General features: G+C 39.1%; 1 protein-coding gene across 1 annotated transcript in view; it reads left to right on the top strand.

Annotated features, from left to right (window-relative positions):
- Positions 1–7,672, top strand: part of LOC121462029 (T-cell receptor-associated transmembrane adapter 1) — a 38,373-nt gene extending 30,701 nt beyond the window's left edge. The window contains exons 4-6 of the mRNA XM_041673442.1: positions 1,183–1,244; positions 3,186–3,274; positions 7,307–7,672. Coding sequence (XP_041529376.1) covers positions 1,183–1,244; positions 3,186–3,274; positions 7,307–7,564 — 409 coding nt within the window. The 3' untranslated portion in view covers positions 7,565–7,672. The remainder of the gene's footprint in view (positions 1–1,182; positions 1,245–3,185; positions 3,275–7,306) is intronic.
- The last annotated feature ends 13,426 nt before the right edge of the window (positions 7,673–21,098 follow it).

Here is a 21,098-nt window from a genome sequence, read left to right on the forward strand (position 1 = left end):
AGGTATTTACTGTGACAATAGCATTATTTCCATAAAGCAGAAGAAAATTTAACAAGAACCAATACTCATGTATCCCTGGTACAGTCCCTTTGACTAGAGAGGCAGGAAACAATGGTTTTTATATGATCTTCTGGACCGTTTCCCTAAAGCCTTTAGATTATATATCTTTCTGCATGACTTCCTTAGGATATGGGTAGAGCATAGGACTTTGCAATCAAATTTACATTGTGGTCCTAGTTCTGCAATTGCTGACTGTGTTTCTGGATGCTTAACTCCTACACATTGCAGATTTCTAGAGAATGCAGTACAGGTAATCACACCCTTCTGTAGAACTGGCCCAAGGGTTGAATGAGACCTGGAAGAGTGGGAAACTCTCACAACCAGTAATTATTTCTGATCTTGCTCATAAAGCTAAGTAAGAAATTAATCTATCTGAGTCTCAGGCCTCTCCTGTCTGTAGTGTTGTCAATCTTTATATTCCATCTACCAATCTGAGTCTAAAGAATTTAATTAATCAATGTAGTTTTAAAGGACCTTTCAGAGCTGTGCTGGTAGCAAGCCAACAGGCAGAAAAGCTAATAGCACAGACAACCTGCATTCTAATCCTAAACCTGCTATTTTCTACTTTTGTGACCTTGAAATCAAGAAATCATGCATTTGTGTGTTTTATGTTTTGTATCTATAAATCAAGGCAATATAGTGCTGGCCTGTTGGAATTGCTTTGAGAATCAAAACAGCAAACAAACAAAGTAAATGAAATGTGCTTCAAAAAGTCACTAACACATCAATAATCGTGTATTATCCTTCTTCGTGAAAGAAGGGTCCCATCTTAGTTTTTAATTTGTACATACACACATGCGTAGAAACACACATAGGCACCTAAATATGCACATATACAAGCATAGACACACATATACACACACATATACACACACATATACACACACATATACACACACATATACACACGAATACATGATTCATGCTTTCACTCATTCATATATGATCCCTTCTACCATAGAAAGACTCCTATGGGTGAACAAGAGCATATGATAATTTCCTAGATATTGAAGATAGCTGAGAAATTAGTTATTAGTCAACCAATTATTACTTAGTAATTGCATTTTACTAAGTGCAAAGCAGATTTTATCTAATAAAGAAAATTATTTTTCCCTGTTACAGAGTTGATGAATATTATGTTGAAGATACTCCAATTTACGGTAATTTAGATAATATAATTCCAGGTAAGTTTTATTTTTCCATAATTAGACATGTCAAAAACACATATAAATTTACCAATAATTTGTGGTATCTCATTTTTAAAACCATTACAGTTAGGTATTCTAGAAACCATAAGTTATGTATAGTACATTGTGTAGGTTATGTGTGCAAGGGCCACACTGTAAATTGCACTGTGATTGTCAGTACAAGCCAGCAGCTCCTTCTTCTCTGGGAGCTTCATTTCTCTCCTGGAGCAACAATACATCACCACTAGAAAAGCAGAAGGTTCTATTCCCATGAATTTTGTCACTCAGAGAATTCTATAAAATAAAGTCATTTCCAGAATAGAATATGATCTACAGAAACAGTATTTGGGGACCTGTATATAGAAGCCTGTGTACCGGCTCGATTGCCAAAATCATGAACACTTTCTCCCGTTTCCTGTGGCTTAACCTGAACTCTTTAAATGGAGAACCTGGTACTAGACTGAAAGCAAGTGGGGAGAAAGCAGAACCAAGTCATCAGTAAGTGGTTGGTGCTTCTATTCTTCTCCAAGTGCTCTTCACTTGAACCTTCTCTCCACACCAAACCCTCTAAAGTCCTCAGAGCAAGCAGCTGTGATCTGATGTCACAGCTGATGAGAGAAGAGGCTTCGCTTTTCCAAACCTCCACTCTATTCACGGGCAGAGCTTCTGGGATTATTCTGCTTGCAAATCTCTGTCTCAAACGCAAAAGTTTTCTGTGATCTAACAACATCATAATGTCTACATATCCAAACCAGTATAGGATTATAAAGTTAGAGAAATGTGAATTTTCTAATGATTCAGAGATTTAACTGTCTTTCTTTCCATTATGAGCATGTTCTAACTCCTGCACACTAACAAGCCAGAAACATTATATTAAACTAATGTCCCTTCTGTTCCATATTGCAGAATTACGATCTCATCCTTCATATTTAAATTCTTATAAATTCCAATGGTCCAGTGCCCATCAGATGAGTACTTTGCAAACCCAAATATGCCAGGGTTTATTTTAAGATTTTGACCTCACATGTCCTGGATTGGCTTTAAAAATCCACTACTTAACAAGTAAACACTAGTTTTTAATGAACTAAGATTTAAGAAACACAATTCTATTGTTTTTTCCATGTTGTTTTTCAGAGAGGACAGAAAGATTACTAGGTACCTTTTGGTATAATAAATATATCTTCCTCACTGAGGCCCAGTTGGTGCGTTGTACATTCTGGCCTGATAACTAGCCACTCTAAGTAGACATGTACAGGGATGTGTTTGGGAGAATAATGACACAGAATAGGATGGTTCGCTATCATGAAGGATGTAGTGGGTACAAGTCTGTTCACTTTTAGACAGTGCACAAAAGTTTGAGATCCTTAGAATGGTATTGAACAATCTTGAGGACTTAAGACAGTCCTGTCTATCTGATGTGACTCTAGCTGATGGGGCACAAATCCCAATCTAAGTCATTTTATTCAAAATTAGAATGAGGTATTTTAAAAGATTCTGAATAAAACACATCATTCCTAGAATGAATTACAAAGCCATAATCATTGATGAATTTGGAAAGCACCATGCTTTATGTAGCATGTACAGTGACCCCCATGTAACAGATAACACAGGCAACCCTTTAACTCCATTGGATCTCTAGATCATTTTAAACAGTGGTTTAGACGAGGCTTCCACATGCTGCTGTGGTACAGAAAATCCTTTTGATATAGTCTGCATCTTGCGCTTCTTACTGTCTGTCAGTAACATTGTGGGCAAAGGGCTTCGCTGTCAGATCTGCAGGAATAGCTTGCACTTCCATAACTTCATTGTATGTCCATCTAATGTACTATTTAAATACTTCTTGAGGCTATATATTCTTAGTTAAGTATTGTCTGGATCATACATTTTATTCATGCCAGCACTTTTCATTTTTCCACGGAAATCTCCTCTACTCCCAAGAGCCAATGGATGAGGACTGCTATGAACAAATGAAAGCTCGGCCACAGAGATCTGCAAGTGACATGCAAGAAGCCACCGCATCTGCACAGGTAAAGTTTCCTGCACAAATCACATCTGGTCTAGTTCAAAGCACCTGGAAAACAAAGTGTTTTCCGAGAGACATTAGGAGCAGCCTGTAAAAAATTTTGCAGCATGACTCATGTGTCAAGTTCTGAGACTTGAGCTCTACAGGGAAATACAGAAGCAGGGGCAAAACTGAACACCAGAAGACTCAAAATTAGGTATAGTTCAAAGAACAATGGACCCTGTCTGTGCATACATGCATATATACACATATATGTATGTACAGCTGCAGATTTGCATAATGTTCTGAAAGCATCAAAACATTCAGTTAAAGCATTATTATTTTCTCTTGTATCCTCTCCCTACTGCCTAGACTAGTCATGGTGGTGATAGTTCCTGGGCTTATTTTATGTGCCCCATATGCATTCTCTGCTTAGATTCCCATGAAGGAGGCAACATTAAAATTCCCATTTATAAAAACTTGCAAAGAAAAAAAAAAACCTGTCCTGGAACTTGTCCTCAGGTGCTATTTGAGGAGACAGAATCCCAAGGTAGAGCCACCTTATATACAACAGTCTTATTCTAAAAATAGCTCACAGTTTGGAAATTTCCCATTGTGGTAGAATTTTCCTCCTTTCCGCTACATGAATTTTGTAAGATATCAGACTTCTTAACAATTTTATTAAGAAATCAAGGTGTAGTGATATTTGAGAAAAAAGTCACCACATACGCAATCTGATATTTGGTTAATTATAAAATATGCTTTCAGGGGCTAGAGAGACGGCTCGGTGGTTAAGGTACCATTAACCTTACAGTTTTACATAAGGCCTGGTTCAGTTCCTAAAATCCACACTGACTAGCCCACAATCACTGGTAACTCAAGCTCCAGGGGATCTGACAACCTGTCTGCCCTCTGCAGGCACATGCATGCGTGTGCGCACACACACACATGCACACACCCACACCCCTACACACAGACAGAGAGAGAGAAAGAAAGAGAGAGAGAGAAGTACATAGGTACATGCATACACACATATACTCTTTTTTAATTTTTTATCTGTTTTTATTTTATTTTATTTTTTTATTAAAAATGTCAGCCTCCTCCCCGCCTCCCTCTTCCCTCCCCCTCCCCCCACTCCCCACGCCTTACTCCCCTCCCCCTCCCTCTCCAGTCCAAAGAGCAGTCAGGGTTCCCTGCCCTATGGGCAGTCCAAGTTCCTCCCCTCTCCATCCAGGTCTAGGAAGGTGAGCATCCAAACAGGCTAGGCTCCCACAAAGATAGTACATGCAGTAGGATCAAAACCCCGTGCCATTGTCCTTGGCTTCTCGTCTGCCCTCATTGTTCACCATATTCAGAGAGTCCAGTTTTATCCCATGCATATACTTTTAAAACACAAATCTTTAAAGTACATTTTATTTTATTAAAGTAGGAAAAACTACATGACATAATATCTCCTATTAATCTCGTGATATTTAAAAAAAAGCCATTGAAGGAGATTAAGGTGAAATTAAATCATCTAGAAATGTAGAGACCCACTCACACCATTTTAGCTGTGAATATACCAAGAATCGTAAATACAAATTATAAGTAAACACATGGGAATTGCATAGAGTAGCTTTGTTTGAGATGTGTCTGGTTTTACTCAAGTGGAAATGATGCAAAACCATGTAACATCCTTGAGTCTGCTCTTTTATGAATTTAGAGACACTATTCTATTTCTCTTCAATTTTAATTTAAATTTATAAATTTAGTTTCACATTGGAAGTCATCTTCTCCTAATTGCTCAATTTTACTTTATCAGCATAATCATGACCTACCCTATTTGCTTCTCGAATATTCATGTACTGATGGGTCAGAGAAGCATAGGAAACCCATGATATCATGCATAGGCTGAAGGAAAAAAAATGTTTTCTGAGAAACATATGGGTCTTTTCTTTGTCCGTTAAAAGCAATGTGTGTGGTTCAGAGACTGTAACTTGAGTATCTTGGTCTACCATCAAAAATTAAGTCCTAAAAGTTCACCAGCAAACCGCACAAGAAGGTTATTTCACAAGTGTTCCATAGCCTATAAAATTTAAGAATATACACGTGTGATATTCCTTTTATTTATTTGTTGATCTTGGATCAATGCCCCGCCTCCTTACTCTATCAACAATATCTTCTCCCTTCCAAGACCATTACTAATTAGGTTCCAAACTATTTCCTCTGGGTCTTTTAGGATCTAATCACTTTAATTAATTTTCCTTTTCTTCCTGGAAATGATCATTATCATTTGTGTAGCATATGTGCAAAACAAAACAAACAAACATAACAACAAAAGTTTCCTTTGCTTCTTCTAATTTCTGAACTAAGTGGAAATTAGGTGGGTTCTTTTCATCCCCTGTAGTTTCGGTGTCTTTCTGGGGACCCACATCCCTTTACCCTTTCCTCTATGTACCCCCAATTCCCTAAACTAATCCGTCAAAGTGGAAGTCTAAAGTAAATATTTAATGTGCAGCCATGATCCTTTCTTGAGACTCATATTTTTTAAGATTTATTTATTATGTATACATGTGCAGCCATGATCCTTTCTTGAGACTCATATTTTTTTAAGATTTATTTATTATGTATACAGTGTTCTGCCTCCGTGCCAAAAGAGGGCACCAGATCTCATTAGAGATGGTTGTGAGTCACCGTGTGGTTGCTGAGGACCTCTGGAAGAGCAGCCAGTGCTGTTAACCTCTGAGCTATCTCTCAGCCCCTGGGACTCGTACATTTTTTTAACCTGGCACTGCCTGATAAAACACAGCAGTGTTGTCACTTGTTATTTGGAGTGATTTCCTATAATTGCAGAAGCCAAATTCCAATGCTTTGGTATTAAAGGGAGATTATTGCCTCAAATGATGGACAGAGATAAGAATGTACTTTGCTTTTGAGATGATTGAGTAGAGAAGCAGCCCTCATTCTGCTCATTCTCCTTCTTTCTATATGTCATCAGCAGACCCCTCAAGTGAGGCTGGGCAAGCCACTAACAGCTTGTGCATCTTTCTTTTCACTCAAAGGAAAAGATAGCTTTCTATTCTTGATAATAAATATTAACTTTAAAATGCCATCAAATATGCCCATTCTTGGGCCATTCTCTTGGACCCTATTGCCAGGGCAGTGGGAGGCATTGGGTTGCTTGGTCCAGCATTGGTCGGTTACTTGGTCTTGCTGGCCTTGTGTACAGCACTCCAAGTCTGTCAAACAGGATAGGGCAAAATTTACCGAAGAAAATAAGAGAGTTCAGCCAAGTCCCAAAAGACCAACAAATAGCCACTCCTCTGTGGCTCTCAGTGAACATCGATAGCTCTTCACCAGTCTGTCTGTTGACGCAGATGAAAGTCCTAAATGTGTGCAATCATGAATTGTCAAATTTGCTGGGACACAGAGCAGAGTCAGGGAGTACTGAGCATCAAAACAGAAAAACCTTAAAAGGCAGGACATGGAATCCAGACTTTAGTCCAGAAGAGGCTGTCCTCCCGGCATTGACCCACCTCTAGGACAGAAGGGAAGGGTAACAAATTCCATTCTGTCTTAGGTGTCAGTTGTACAAGAAGATGTGTTTTGCTTTTTTGTTACAAACCTTTAAAAATGTGAAGTAAGAGGCAGAGGAAGTATTTGTGAGTCTGTTTAAATTACTAAGTCGCCATTTATTAAGCTTATGGAAAGCACACCCTTTATTCCTCCCTACAATGTACTTTCCCTCCTAAACAAATGAAGGTACAGTTGCTCAGGAGAGTGATGGAAGGCAGTAACTGCTTGGGGTGAAAGTGAAAACAGAAGCAGGTGACAAATGGTCTGATGTGCTCGTGTAAATTTTGAATATGGGAAAGTCCAGGAAATTCATCTAAATATATTTTCCAACTCAAAAGTCATGAATTACCTGTTGGTTTGTTGCTGTTGTCTTCAACTGTCAACTTTGCAAAATCAGGTAACTGAAGACAGAAAAAAATTTCATTAGCCATGAAAACTTACAGAAATATTGAAAATTAAAGAATAGACCAACAGTGAAAAACTCACATATGTTTCTTTTCAGGTACCTGTTGAAAGTCAGATGTGCTATGCCACACTGGATCATAGCATCAAGGGGAAACGCAGAAGGCCCCGGAAGCAGAATGCTAATTTCTCAGACAGGGAGAAAGATGCACAAGTTTGTGCAATGGATACCAGCATTTCTCAGAACAATTTGGTACCAGATTTCTCATCTGATAACCAGGCAGTAGAAGAAAGTGTTCATGATGATCCTGCAAGACTGTTTGGATTGATCCGTGCCAAGAGAGAGCCTGTAGTCTAGCCGGACAATGATCTGGCTCACTGATAATGACCTTATCAGAAATGGCTAAGCGAACAAGACCCTAGTGTGACACACAAGGACCGGCAGGATGATAGTCTGCTCTTTTGTTGATGGGATGGTAGCTTCCTTTTCTCAGAGATTGTGTCTCCACACACCCAATCCAATGTATTAAAATTAGCTATATGAATTCATTAAAAAAATATCCAAGTAAGAAAAGTAAAACAATAAAATCAAGTTTGTAAGTAAAATTACTTGTTAAAAAAGTCAAAATGTATAGTAATACCTAGGAAAATTTTAAAAATCTAAAGTACATATGTGCCCTAGGACATACTGAAGGAAAGATAAGACAATATCTCAAAATATTAATCAAACATTTCCTCTTTCCTCAATATGAAATAATTAAAAATTTCAATAATTTCTAATAACTGAAAGTACATTGCTAAGAAAAGTAGAATAAATTGAGGAGTATTTTTCAAATATGTAAATAGCATAATTATTCTAAAATTGTGATAAAATAGATCCATGTTCCTTATAACAATTTCTTAAGAAGAACTTAGAAATTCTACTGCCAGGGATAATCAGTATGAATAACTTGGTGTCTGGTTTGTGGATATTTTATTCAACTACGACCATGTAAAAGTATTGGTTGTTACTTTTTTTTATTATTTTAACTTAAAAGTAGAGTGTCATGCATGTTATTTAAATTTTCTTCATGTATCAAGATGTTCTGGCTTTATTTCTACTGTATCTACCTATATCAAATGTTTTAGACTGTGTCTCTGGTAATGCTGGGGAGCAAACCCAGGGTCTTTACCATGAAAGGCAAGTGCTCTATCATTGAGCTTCATCCGAAGTTTTGTCCCATAATTTTAATGTTTGGATTGTAGCTCACTTATGATTAAATCAGAATTCATTTAAGTAATTTTTAAGGCTACTTAAATTAATTCAAGTTTCTATTTTATGTGCTCACAAGTGATATTTTAATGAGAACGCTCCAAGACATGTCTGGACACTTATCTAGTCTCTTCTTTGTGTTGAGTCCCTTAAAGAGAATTAAATATACTTAAAAATGCATGTTCATAGTATGAATCTCCAAAAACCAGATCTCTAGAAGATCAGAAGTTGGATCAAATATATACATACATACAGTTTAAATTCTAAAGGAATATCCCACATTGTCTCCCAAACAGTTAACTCAAAGCCTCAGCATGGGTGAAGGTGCTTAGCTGTGATCCCAGCATGCGGGAGTCTGAGGCAGGAAGAGCCCCATTAGTTCCAGGTTTTTTGGTCCTGAAAGTGAATTTCTGGTCAGCTTGGGCTAAGAGTGAAACCATGTTTCAAAACAAACAAACAAAACAAAACAAAACAACAACAACAAAAAACCCTATTATCAGGAACAAAACAATGACTATTGTCCTTCATTGAGAAAGGAGGCTTGCTGGTAGTTTATAATAAACATATTTAACTTGTTATAATATGTATTTTTAAGGGTTACTTTGACAGAAAAACTTGGAAACAACATACATTTTTTTTTCCTTTATGGTGGCGTACTGTGAATTTTCCATACATTGCATTTTTTTATAGTACTTTAAAATTTTTTAAAAGTTTTGATGAAGTTATATAGTTTTCCCTTTCCCCTTCCTTCTTCTAGAACCTTCCCATGCACCCCTTCTTGTTTTCTGCCAGGGATCTCTCTTTCTTTAATGTTGTTACATATATGTATGTGTATAATTGGAAAGCTCTACCTGTAGAAGACTGTTTCTCCTACTCTGAACAGTCCCCAGGTGCTCACAGTTCTTTGCCTAGAGTTGAGGCCCTGCAAGCTTTCGCTCCCTCCATACTGGCATGTCCATTGGCATCATCATTGTTCAGATCTTGTTTAATCAGTCATGTTGATGAGACCTCATGGGTGTTGCCTTTCTGATGTCACATGCTTTTATTTAAGATATCATTTTTTAAAATCTTTTTTTATTGAGAAAAGGAAAAAAAAAGTTTCCGCCTCCTCCCAGCCTCCCATTTCCCCTCCCCCTTCTCCCACCCTTTTCCCTCTCCCCCCCACTCCTCTCCCCCTCCCTCTCCAGTCCAAAGAGAAGTCAGGGTTCCCTGCCCTGTGGAAAGTCCAAGGTCTTCCCCTCTCCGTCCATGTCTAGGAAGGTGAACATCCAAACTGGCTAGGCTCCCACAAAGCCAGAACATGAAGTAGGATCAAAACCCCATGCCATTGTCCTTGCCTTCTTATCAGCCCTCATTGTTCGCCATGTTCAGAGAGTCCGGTTTTCTATCATATGACAAAAGCATTTGTTCAACTATGTTCATAGCAGTATTATTTGTAATAACCAGAACCTGGAAACAACCTAGATGCCAGTGTGGAATATATACACATTAGAGTAATACGCTACGGTAAAAAATAATGACTTCTCGAATTTTGCATGCAAATGGATGGAAATAGAAATCACTATCCTGAGTGAGGTAACCCAGACCCAAAAAGATGAACATGAGATGTACTCACTCATAATTGGTTTCTAGCCATAAATAAAGATCACAGAGTCTGTAATTGGTGAACCTAAAGAAGCTAAATTAGAAGGTGAACCCAAAGAATAACATATAGTTGTCCTCTTGGCTATGGGAAGTAGACAAAATTACCGGGGAGAAAATTGGGATCTTGGGGGTGGGGTGGGATGGGGGTAAGGAGAGATGGGGAGAGAAAAGTGAGAAGGGGAAGATGGGGGAGACTTGAGGAAACAGGATGATTGGGATAAAGGAAGGTTGGATTGGGGAGCACGGAAGCACAATTCTTAGTTAAGGGAGCCAGCTTAGGGCTGGCAAAAGACTTGAACCTAGAGTGGCTCCCAGGAGCCCAAGGCAATGTCCCCAGTTAGTTCCTTGGGCAGCTGAGGATAGGGAACCTGAAATAACCCTATCCTATATCAATACTGACGAATATCTTGTATATCACCATAGAACCTTCATCTGGTGATGGATGGAGATAGAGACAGAGACCCACACTGGAGCACTGGACTGAGCTTCCAAGGTCCCAATGAGGAGCAGAAGGAGGGAGAACATGAGCAAGGAAGTCAGGACCAAGAGGGGTGCACCCACTCACTGTGACAGTGGAACTAATCTATTGGGAGCTCACCAAGGCCAGCGGGACTGGGACTGAAAAAGCATGGGTTAAGATACCATTTAAAATAATAATAAGTACCTTCATAATTTTCCAAGTAGTTAGAATGTCTAGACATCTCCAGTTGCTAAGATCCATGCAGGATTCTGTCTGGCACCCCACATTTCCACTTAGAGGACTTCTTTAACTATTTTTGCTGTCCAGGCCAATGAGTGATAAAACTCCCTCGGCATACTGAGCATCTGAAAAAGCCATTGTTTAAATCTTGAGAGATATTGTCACTGGATAAAAAATTCCCAAGGTTGAGCAGACTATGCTTCTTTGAACAATCAGTACTGTTCCTTTTTTGAACACATGGATGCTATCCAAAACCTTCCTGGTATCCTTGGTTTTAACTATGTGGTTTCCTGAATCAGAGCAGCTGGATTAAAGTATAATTTTCTTCAAAGATTAAGCCATCCTTCTAGATTTGAGATGCAGAACAAGCAGCGCCTGTCTCCACCTGAACACTGTGGATGTATTCTTCAACCAATAAATATTGAATCTCGACCAGAGACTCGTTCTCCTGAATAACAACGTTGATGGGGAAATGCGCACTGGCAGACTTAATCCTGTAAAGCAAGCCCACTGTAACAATCTTGATTGTGATGTGGACATGGCTACCGATAGTCTAGGCAGCACCCAGTTCCTTTCTGCTTCCCTATCATTTGTCAACTGAGAGACTCTTGGTTTTCTTTTCAAGGGGACTCAGCTCTGCACTGATGTGATTAGAGTCTTTCTGGAGGGTTCCTCTGGGACCCTTCATGATCCCTGTGTGCCCCCTCAGAGTAATGTCAGTATTTTCTGGGACCCCGGAAGTCTAATTGTTGAGTATGTTCTCACAATAAGTATGGCCTGCTTTACAAGATAGTATTTTTATTGTGTAAAAGATACTTTGAATTTTACCTTATTTAATTATTTTAAAACTATTTTGAACACACATACAACACACACACAGATGCATATGTAATTATAAATCTAGATTCTGCACAATAAAGTATGCAGCATTTTTCTGAATCTGGTTTATCTTGTCCAATACAATTATTCTTGCAAATATCATGATTTCATTTTCCTTTGTGACAGAGAACTCCATCTGTATATGTGCCACATTTTCACTGTCCATTTTTCTGTTGATGGACAAGTAGGCTGGTTCCATTTCCTGTATACTGTGAAGAATCCAGCATCAAATATGGAGGCACAAGTATCTCTATAGCATGATGATATAGCATTATTTGAATATATTCTCCAGAGAGAAATAGTTATCTCATATGTTAGTTCCAATTTTAATCTTCTTATAACATCTATCCTGATTTCCATAATGGGTGCACAAGCTTACAGGCCTACCAGAGTAAATCTCATCTCTAGTACTTGATGTCATTTGTTTCTTTGGTGATAACCATTCCAACTGGAGTGAAATGTGTTCTCAATGCGCTTTTCATTTGCATTTTCCTCACAGGAAAGCGAGTGTTTATTGGCCATTTGTATTTCTCCTTCTGAGGACTGTCTACTCAGTTAACTGCTGCATTGTTAGCTAGATGACTTCAGTTATTTTACTTAACCTATTTGCAGTTCTTCGTGCATCCTGGATATTAATCGCTTCTCCGATATGTAGTTGGCAAAGACCATTCCGTACCCTCTTCACATACATTATTTCCTTTACCATGCAGAAACTTTTAACATCATCTACTCCCATCACTTAGTTCTTATTCCCTGTGCTAAGGAATGATGTGGGAGTGTCATATATCAATCTGTTGATTTCATTGGTTAAGTAATAAACAAACTGCTTGGGCTCATAGCTTAGAACATGGGTGGGAGGAGTGAACAGAACAGAATGCTGGGAGGAAGAGGAAGTGAGCTCAGACTTGACGGCTCTCCTCTCGGGAGCAGACGCCTCAGAGAGACGCCATGCCCCGCTCCCGGGCAGACACACGCCATGAAGCTCCGACCCAGGATGGACGTAGGCTAGAATCTTCCCGGTAAGACCGGTGCTCACAGATTATTAGAGATGGGTTGATTGGGATATCAGAATTAGCCAGTAAGGGCTAGAGCTAAAGGGCCAAATAGTGTTTAAAAGAATACAGTTTCCGTGTAATTATTTCGGGTAAAGCTAGCCGTGCAGGCAGCTGGGGTGCTGGGGATGCAGCCCTGCCGCTCCTATTACTACAAAGGAATCCTTTCCAGAGTGTTTTTGTCTATGCCTGCATCTGCAGGTGTTTTGCTTATTTTGAAGTTTCGGGTGTTACATTAAGTTCTGTGATCTACTTTGTATTTATTGTCTTATAGTGAGAGACAGATATCTATGTGTGCAAATTCAGTTTTTCCAGTTAAAGAGACTTTCTTTCTTCTATATTACATCATTAACCTTTGTCAGAAATGATGTAGCCATACCTATAAGGGTTTATTTCTGAGTCCCCTATTCAGTCTGATTATCTATATGTCTGCTTTTGTAGCAGGACCATACTGTTTGGTTACTACAGCTCTGCAATATACTCAAAGATCAGGTATTGTGATATCTCTTTCTGCTAAGAATGCCTTTGCATATTTGGGTTTTGTGCTTCCACATGAATATCAGGATTTTTTGTTGCTGTTTTTGTTGTCCTGTTCTGTAAAGATTGCCATTGAAATTTTGATGGAGATTGTGTTTCATCCATAGGACAGCTTTGGGTAATATAGCCATTTTCACAATATTAATTCTGTAAATTCTTGATAAAGGACAGTCTTTCCATTTTCTAGTGTTTTCTTCAATTTCGTTCTCTGCTGTCTTACAGTTTTTATTGTAGAGGTCTTTTAGTTGGCTACCATGGGGAACCAAGCTGATGGCAATAGCCAATGTTGTTTTAGAGTCTTCTGGGACCTCCCTAACAAGAATTTGTAGACAGACAATTTTCTCATTTACATTTTGTGGCCAGTATTTGTGTGAGTATTTGAGAAGCGTCCCTTACACCATTACTCAAACACTCTCTCCTACAACATTTTCCCCCTGCTTTTTGACCTGTTTCCTCATTTCATGGGATACCTAAGCTGCCTCCACCTCTGGGAGTATCTACAAACATGTCCTAGACAATAATGTAGAGAAACAGAGTATCCAGCTCCTTTGTTTAACATTGTCCTTCATTTCTTAATGTCCAAAGTCTTAAATTCCTCCGATTTACCTATTTTTGCTGGAGTTTATCACTTCATCCAAAAAGGACGTCAATTCTTACAAGTTATTTCATCTTGAGAAGATACCAAAAGCAGTCACATCATGTTGCTATAATTCTGTAGTTTACGTCTATTCTAGTCCAGTTCTTGGACACATTAATGAGCCATGGGTTAAAAGTCATCAGGAAATAATTAGGGGAATACTTCACCTTTGGAGGCAGGAAGAGTTTATGTTCCAAAAGGAGTATCATTATAAACGCTCCCATTTCTGCTGAAACCTACAGAGAAAAGCAAAAAGGAAATCAACAGAAGGAAAGTGACGATTTTTTAAACACTTGAGTTTTTCACTGATGTTCTCAGAGAGACTTTTCCTAGGGAAACACAATACACACATCTATTCACCCCAAATAGTGAGCCAATGATAAACCAAAGTTATGAAAGTCCATCTTGTAGAACCAGTGCATTCTTTTTAGGTTACAGCTGCATCACTGTAAAACCTATTAGAACATGGGTAAAATTTCACAGAAGCCCCAACATTTGACTTGCATGCAGCTAGATGGGTCCAGTTGCTTTTGGTATTAAATAACTTATTTCTGGTAGAACAAAGACAAGGTGGTTAGTTTAGGCACATAGTTTAAGTCTCCCTCTCTCTCTGAAGCTTTATCTTCATTTGATTAATAAGACGGGCAACTTACATAAAAAGCAGAGAAGATAAAAATTTAGAGACAGGAGAGCTAGAATGTAAATTTAGTGAAGTATGCTCTCCTACATTATTTATAATTATTTTATTCTTTATGGTGAATTGAATGAGAAATGTTCCCCATAGGATCAGATATTTGAGCCCTTGGTTCCAGTTGGTGGCACTGTTTGGGGGTAGGAGAATAATGGGACCTTTAGGAGGTGAAGCCTTGATTGGGTAAATATTCCTGAAGACAATTTCACTTGCTGGATATTTGATTACCAAAATGCTATTGATCTGCCTTAATTCACTGAAGTCCAACAGGCTATAGAAGACAAGATTCCAGCAGAAATGTTGATGATGGGAGTATCCCTCATGCAGGATGGAGAACACCAGCGGCTGGGGAGATAGCTCACGCTGTGAACTGATGGCCTAACAAATATGAAGACCTACCTACCTGAGCTCACCTCCTAGAACCACGTGAAAGAGCTGAGCACCACAGTGAATACTTATATTTCCAGGGATAGGGAGATAGAGACAAAGGTGCCCCTGCAGCTGCTGGCCAGCCTGGCTAGCCTAAGCAGCAAGCTCCAGACCAATGAGAAAATCCTATCTCAAAAACAAAGCAAGCAAAACTCAAATAACAAAATTAAAAATAAAATAAAAAACAAATAAAAACTGTGACTGGAGACATAAGAAGAACAGCACCTGAAGTTGACCTCTGGCCTCCACGCATGCGTGCGTACATGTGAATGTGCAAGCACCCATGCATACACTACAAACAAAAAGGTGGGCAGGGGACATAGGCTTTAACTGGGAGGCAAAAGCTCAAGCCTGCTGTTGGGTTTGGGAGAGGAACAGCTTGCCTTGTAGGTATGAGCATCTTCCCTGCTAAGTTTCTGTCCTCCATTCAGATTCTGAATGTTCCATTACCTTAGGAAAGAAGTAATTCTACCTCTACTATTGACATATTTTTTTGCACAATTTGCCATTCTGTGATAATGACACATTCTCAGTTGGCATAATCAGAATGTGACCAAGATTAATGCCACATATGCTGCCTTTCACTATTAATAAGTAAAATCATATTCACTCCTTTATTCATGTCTGCAAATACAAATGAAGTTTCAGACCTGATTTTTTTTCAGTGTTTTATGCTTTGTTACAGAATTTCCTGAGCCTGGGCTTAAAAAAAAAAGGAAGTCTTCACAATTAGCAAAAGGAGTCTGAGAAAACTGGAGCGATGTCCCCACTCTCCTTAACTTAGAAGATAAAGTTTTCTGCATCATGAAACATATTCAGATAGTCTGATTTGCTAAGGTTTTAAATTGAGAACGTTCACAAGAATATCAATCTTGTTTCCTGTGCAACAAGGAGACCCGTGTGAATATTCATAACCCCTGCCAGCTCCTTCCTGTCTCTCTGCTAATACAAATTTGTCCTTGGAAGTCTCAAAGACTTGCAAGACTGAAGACACTTGCCGTTCCCCCTGATAAAACCCAGGGCAGTGTGCAGTGCTCTCTGCTTATCTTACTAGACCTGGCATTATTATTATAATTAACCCGTCAGTGCTCTTAGACAATACAAATACTTGCAGTATTAGTAACTTGCACTGGAAAAGACTCTCGGCCACTTTTTTTTCTTCTTTTATAGCCATGAGGGGAAAAGTTAAAGTCCACGACTGCAGTTTCTCTTGCTTTAACAAGGAGATTGAAGATCTCATTTACTCAGAAAAAAAAAATATCTGCTTAAATCTACTTACAGGGCTTTTGAGGAGGTCAGACAAGGCTACATGTGTAGAAGTAAGCATTATCCAAAAGGAGAAATGCTGGAATTTTCAAAATGGCTTCATAAGGTATTCTTCTAGCAAATACTTCTAGAGTTTACTCTGTGGTAATTGTTATTCTACTGTCCTAGCCAGCCCAAGACCCATTTTGTCTGTCCTTCTTGCTTTCTATTAATAATAGCATCTGATTTTGCTTTTATTCCTACACAGGACCCTCCTTTCATCTTTCAAGCTATGACCCCACTGGCTCTTTTTCTCTAGCCTCATCTTTTGGGCAACATAAAAGACGACCTAAGGAGTTGGAATGGTCTCCCAAAACACACTCATAATTGAATGTCACTCAGGCTTGACAGGTGAGGGCATGAAACAGAATTAATTTGGTGTGCACAAACAAAGCCACGTAGAATTACTTAGAGCAAAGTGTCGTAGAAAAACTCACATCTTGTACATGACAATGGTAAATGAACATTTTCAGTAACAGTTTGATTTTATCTTTTCTTATTTGAATGCCAGCCTTACTTTGCAATGTACATAAAAGAAACCTGAGCATGAGAGAGGTTGGCATCTCATTCAAGAACATGTATAATAGATGTTCCTCATTACTGCAGATATTGGTGCTTAAGACTATCTTGTCTTCTTATAAACATCCTACTGAATAAGCGGGGTCTTTCCTGCTGAAATACATTCCCCCATGGTTGGGTCTTTCCTGCTGAAATACATTCCCCCATGTGCTTTGGCAATTCTGCTTGGCTTTCCAGCCTCTTGTTTTATACTGAAGCACTTGTATAAATCTTTCTTGATGGAAGAAAGGTATTGGAAAGACACACTGAGTGAACATTGAGTGTGGAATGAGAAAGGTCATTCGTTCCTATACGTGTGTTCCTATCCATGTGTTTAGAGCATTTATTAAAATTTAATTGTTTACCTATATTGCGGCAGGCACAGTCCTAGACTCTGAGTGTTAGAAGAGGAGAGAGGCACAGCCTGTGCCTGGGTTCCTTAGAGACCCATCCCTCTGAACTACTTTAGAGTGCCACAGAACCTCCTGGCCCCTCCGTAGCAGGCTCTACCAGAGCTGTATCTTTTGTGATGTGGCTACTGGGAGACTTGGTGCTTCATTTCTCAGAATTTAGAGCCCTAGGGTGAGAACAGAGTGAGGCTGGGGAAGAAAGTCAAAATTCCTGTCAACCCCGGGATTAATGCCGGGTGTGCATGGGGCACAAGCAGTAAGCGCACTAAATACTAACCAAGCATTGCATCCAAACTGACCTCGTGGATGCTGACATTGTGTCTTTATTACTTCATTGGCTGCTGTTTGCCCATATTAGCTTCACTAAAATGATGCACATTTCTGTCTTGAAATTTTTATTGGCTTCATTTTCTACCCAGGATAACTAAACAAATAAAGATAATTGGGCAAATTAAGACGAAAAAAGCCTGCTAATCCCTTGTCATTGCGTTCTCATCAACAGATAATTCATCCTAGTTCTGATGCTGCCATTTAATCTACTTCCTTTCAGTTTGGATAATGTCCTACTCTAATCAGGGGAATTACACGCCTACTCGATTATAAAGGAAGGGTCCGTAAGATAGAGGAACACAAGAACTTCAGCTATTTGCTTGTGCATTTTATTCAATAGCACCTGCATGTATGTCAGCAACAAAGGGCCCACTCTGGCTCTACTTTCAGGGGTATTCAAATGAAAGAAAATTAGATTTTGCATGTTGATCAATACTCTGTGTTCTGTACAGAAAAAGGGCCTCTGCTGAAGAAAGGTGCAAACAAAGGCTATGGTGAGATTTGAAATTCATTCTATTCCTCCAAAATTAAATTTCTCACAATAAATCATTCCACTGGGTCTCTAGGCTTTAGTAATTCAATCACGGTTTATTTATAATAGCTTCCCTCCCCCTTCATCTGTAGATTTGGGAGGGGAGGAAGAAGCCCTCCAAACAGCATAACAACAAACAGCTGTTGGTTGAACCAGAAATTTCCCAAGGAGCAAAACACGAGTAATGTTATTTTCCTCATTTTTGTGTGTTTTGAGAGCTTCTTGTCACTGAGCAATCTGTTCATGATGTCTTTTCCACGTTACATAAGAAGAAAGAGAGACTATACAATGATTTTAATCATGCTCAGCATGTTGGAAACAGTTTTCCTCTCACGATTACTAGGTAGAGAATTCCTACCAAATTCCCTATCCGCATCGGTCGTGAGCTGCTGCCTTTTCCCTGTCACAGTGGACAGCAGTTGCCCTGATGTTTTCTCCTTATTCTCAGACATGTCCAAAGAATTCAGAACAGTTCTGCAAAGAAGCTGGAAGAGCCGAGACACAAATCCAGCCATGCGAGGACTCTCCAGATCCTTGTGGCGTCCTCCAGAATGTGCTTCGAAGCAAGCAGGTGTCACTCTTCTGACAAGACGTTAAACCCCAGAGGAAAGCCTTTCCACTTGCTTTTTATTAAAATCCAGTTTCATTTTAAAAATAAAAGTTGAGACGGACATTGGTGGTGCATGCCCTTAATTCCAGCTCTTGGGAGGCATATCTGTTTGAGTTCAAGGCCCCCCTGGTCTACAAGAGCTAGTTTCAGGACAGATTCCAAAGTTACAAAGAAATCCTGTCTTGAAAAACAAACAAACAAAAAATAAAAATAAAATTTCAATTAAATCAAACCATTTCTTACTTATGTAAGATGCAAATAACAACATATTGATTCATGACTTCTTTAGGGAGCCACACCCTTTTCTAGTCAAAATGTCCAAAAGACCTGGGACCCTTTTCGTTGTGTTGAACCCCAAATCTATTTTCTGAGATACCTGCTCATTAGGATCTACACAGATATAACAGTTAAAGGAAAAATTTTATGATTTTATTTTTAAAACTGTAAAATGTTTTTTCAGTCTACAGAATTATCCAGCATATTAGAGGTGACTCCCATATTCTGTAATCCATTGCCCTGCTTGCCTGCTGCTTCTGAGAGAACTGTCCTAGACAGTTGTCCTGCAGATGTGACCATGCCTGGTTCAATGATACACTATGACTGAGTGTGGGCTTATGAAGTAATCTGTCAGGTCAAAGCCTGGTCACATCAGACGGATGTGGTACATTTACACAATGAAGTACTACACAGCAGAAAAAAATTAATGACACCTTCATCTACTCATGTAGGCTATTTACTTATGCACATTACTCTTTTTGTAAAATCAAGATACAGAAAGAAGGGTAGATTAAATCTTAGATTGATAAAGAGTGATGCTTTCACCAAGAACCATGTAAGCTGAATACATTAGAAAATGCAAAACAGTGGCAGAAGGCTAGAGCTTAGGGCCAGTGAGTAAGAATGTTTGTCGGCAAGCATGAGAACTCCAATTTAAGCCCCAGAGTCCACATAAATATTGGATGTAAAGCCCAGTCCAGGTATTCTTACTGGGATACAGAGGGCAGAGTGAGGAGAATTTCCAGAAGCCTGTGGGCCAGCTAGCCCAAGAAAAACAGCAAAAGAGACCAATCTGGTTGACTTTTTACCAAGATGACACAAACTAGAGTTATCTAAGAGGAGAGAAGGACAATTGAGACAATATCTCCATAGGATTGGCCTGTAGGTAAGCCTGTGGAGCATTTTCTTAATAAGAAATTGACGTGGGAAAGCCTAGCCCACTGTGGATAGTTCCACTTCTAGGTCATATGGTCCAGAACTATGTAAGAAAGCAAGCTGAGAAAAGCACGGTGAGCAAGGTGGAAAGCAGTGTTTCTTTATGACTTCTGCTTCAGCCCCTGCTCTTAGGTTCCTGCTCTGACTTCCTTCAAAGATGGAAACTATAAGCTGAAATAAACACATCCCCTCTCCACATTCCTTTTGGTCGTGATACTTTATCACAGCAATAGAAACATTAAGAAAACTAAGACAGACTGTTTCTCAAGTATGGTGGATGTCCAGGGACAACCCAAAAGGTTATCCTCTGATCTTCAAGGGTACATTGTGGCAGATGCACACCATTTCGTACATTTGTATATATAGACATGCTTAAAGCAAGAATATGTTAGATATGAAAGAATCAACTAGCTACATCTCCAAGATGTATTGGCAAATAAAACATTTTTTGGCATAAAAGCTATTGTAAAATCCCATTGTTACATTCACATCTGTGCACACGAACACAAAGAAAATGATAAATCAACACATGAGTCTAGAGAAGAGTCTGAAAGGATACACAACTCAGAGAATGATTGATGAACATAGGGCTTGGACAGCTCTCATTTTACATAAAATCAAGCTAAGGTAGACTTGAATATGGTGCCTTGAAGATGTTGGCTCTGGATACTTTATAGAATTCTTTCATCCCTTGTCAGTAGTCAGCTTTCTACTTAAGCCCTTTCTACTACTGCTTCAGTTTCAAAGGACTGATTTGCATGATGTCACACAAAGTGATAGCAATCCATAACCTACATTTAATAATCAATCAAGACCCTAGCATTTTAAAGCAGCATTGAATACTCTAGTATCCATTTTAGCTTCAGAGTCACCCAGTGAGGTCACCTGAGGATGTTTAGCCTACATCATAATGACTTTCCCTACTCTGGTCCCTTCACTCTCTTTTATTCCTTTTCCCTCCCCTCTCCTCCCTTCCCTTTCCTCTCCTCTCTTTCCTTCCCTTTGCTTTTCTTCTCTCCTCTTCATTTTTCTTCCACAGGTATTAATAAAGAGCTCCTGTAACAAGCATTCTGTACTGGAACTTTTGTCTCAGAATCTGACTCCTACCAAAACT

This window comes from Microtus oregoni, unplaced genomic scaffold (genome assembly GCF_018167655.1).
Source record: "Microtus oregoni isolate MIOR12 unplaced genomic scaffold, Mior012 000023F_ref0000262, whole genome shotgun sequence".
NCBI classification, from domain to species: domain Eukaryota; kingdom Metazoa; phylum Chordata; class Mammalia; order Rodentia; family Cricetidae; genus Microtus; species Microtus oregoni.